The following is a 1,851-nucleotide window of genomic DNA, read 5'->3' as shown; positions in this document are numbered from 1 at the left end:
GCACATCGATGGGCGGGCTGACGACGCGGCCGCCGAGCACGCAGATGGCGCGGTCGTCGCGGTACGACTTCGGTGTACCGCGAGTCGGGGGGCAGCGTCGACAGCTTCACGGCGCGGCGCAACAAGTGGCGGTCGGACCCGTTTGACCTCGAGCGTCCGGACCTGCTGTCGAGCCAGGGCACCAGCGTCGTCGGCGGGCGGGTGTCGGGGGCGCCGCGTCAGCCGTCGGCGGCGCACATGCGCAGCGAGAGCATGCAGAGCAAGTACAGCAGCGGCGTGGGCTCGACCGGGTGGAGCGAGCCGGGGCCGGACGTGGGGCCGTCGGGGCCATCGGGGCGGTGGGACATGGACAGCCCGACGTCGGGGTACCGACCGGGCGAGCAGCGGCGCAGGCTCAGCGGCGGCAGCCAGCAGACGCAGGGCAGCGTCGGCAAGGCGATGTGAGGCCGCGAGGGCGTCGAGGTGCTGAGGCCGTGGAGGGGAGCAAGGCCGTGTTTATATACCAGGCAGGCGAAGGAGCAGAGATGTGTTTGAATACCCGACGCGGGAGACAGCGCTCGTTGCCGTTCTTTGTTGGTGCTAGTTTGGGGGCGGGGACGGGACCATGATGATTGACTATATCCATTCACTATACCAGAGTAGGGGGGTGCAGGGACAGGACGGAAAGAGAGGACGGGAAAAGATGCCGGGCCGCACTGGCGGTGGGGATGTAGTGTAGTAGTAGATGCCTAGGCAGTCGTCTAGCAAGACACATTTTATCTGTGGCTGATAGATCTGTGATGTGATGTGGTGGTGATGTGGTGGTGATGTGAGTGGTGGTGTGAGTGGTGATGTGGTGTGGTGATGTGATGTGAGTGGTTTGTGAGTGGTGATGAGAGGTAAGTGAGGGGAAGCGATGTGGTGAAGCTGGGTGAGGCTGGGTCAGGCAAGGTCGTGATGTGCCTGGTGAGGCTGCACGTGTCGAGGCGCGCGGCTGACGTCGACGTGGCGGTGGAGCAGGGCGGTAGGGTTGTCCTGTCCGTTCCTCAGCCTGCTCACTGCTGCTCCTCTGCCCCTCCTCTGCTCCGGACCCAAGGTGGGGATGCTCCTCACCGCAAGAGTCCTGACCGATCTTACCAGGTAGGGAGCAACTTACTTTCGGGGACTCCATCTGCTGTCCCAGCCTCATTCACCATCTTCTACGTATTCACCATCTTCCACGTCCACCTTCAACGTCCAACTACGTCCACTCACAGACAGCAGACACCACATCAGACCCCGCCCCGCATCCAAGACCATCACCACCACCACCATTGGCCGTCTCGAGCCGCGCTGCATGACACATTGATTGCATTCGATTGCAAAAGCAGCACGATCGCCACAGCAGCACGACGGCAACGGCCCATCTTGACACATTGACCTCCCGCTGTCGACGACTGCCTGCGTGCCCGTCCCCACTCGGCTCTGTTGCCTATATCAGGACACGCTGCCTTTCTCCGATCATCACGTCGTCACCTCGGCCTCTGCGTAGCACCACCACCCCATCGCATGCCCCCCGCGCCCCCTAGCCCAGCATCATGTGGTCCAGCCTAACCCGCCACTTCTCCTCCGCCGACATGGCCGCCGACGACGCGCCCCCCGGCCCACGCCACCTCGCCCACGCCCACACCGACCCCCTCGCCGGCGTCACGGGCGTCTACACGCCGCCGCACCTGCGCCGCACCGCGAGTCCCTTCCGCCCGCCGCCCCTCGACCCCGTCGTGCTCGACGGCCACCGCGCCGCCACGCCCGCTTCGCCCGCTCTCGGCCGCGCCGTCGCCGAGGAGTCCGCAGCCTGCTGCCCGAGCCGCCTTGCGCATCGTCGAGCACTGG

The 1,851-nt window shown here is 65.3% G+C and overlaps 1 protein-coding gene across 1 annotated transcript in view; it reads left to right on the top strand.

Annotated features, from left to right (window-relative positions):
* Window positions 1-1,595: 1,595 nt before the first annotated feature.
* Window positions 1,596-1,851, top strand: part of VDBG_09729 (predicted protein) — a gene marked incomplete at both ends in the record, with an annotated part of 930 nt that continues 674 nt past the window's right edge. Inside the window, one exon of the mRNA XM_002999963.1 lies at window positions 1,596-1,839. Coding sequence (XP_003000009.1) covers window positions 1,596-1,839 — 244 coding nt within the window. The remainder of the gene's footprint in view (window positions 1,840-1,851) is intronic.

This window comes from Verticillium alfalfae, genomic scaffold (assembly GCF_000150825.1).
Source record: "Verticillium alfalfae VaMs.102 supercont1.16 genomic scaffold, whole genome shotgun sequence".
Lineage (NCBI taxonomy): Eukaryota > Fungi > Ascomycota > Sordariomycetes > Glomerellales > Plectosphaerellaceae > Verticillium > Verticillium alfalfae.
This window is presented reverse-complemented; position numbering and strand designations above follow the sequence as displayed.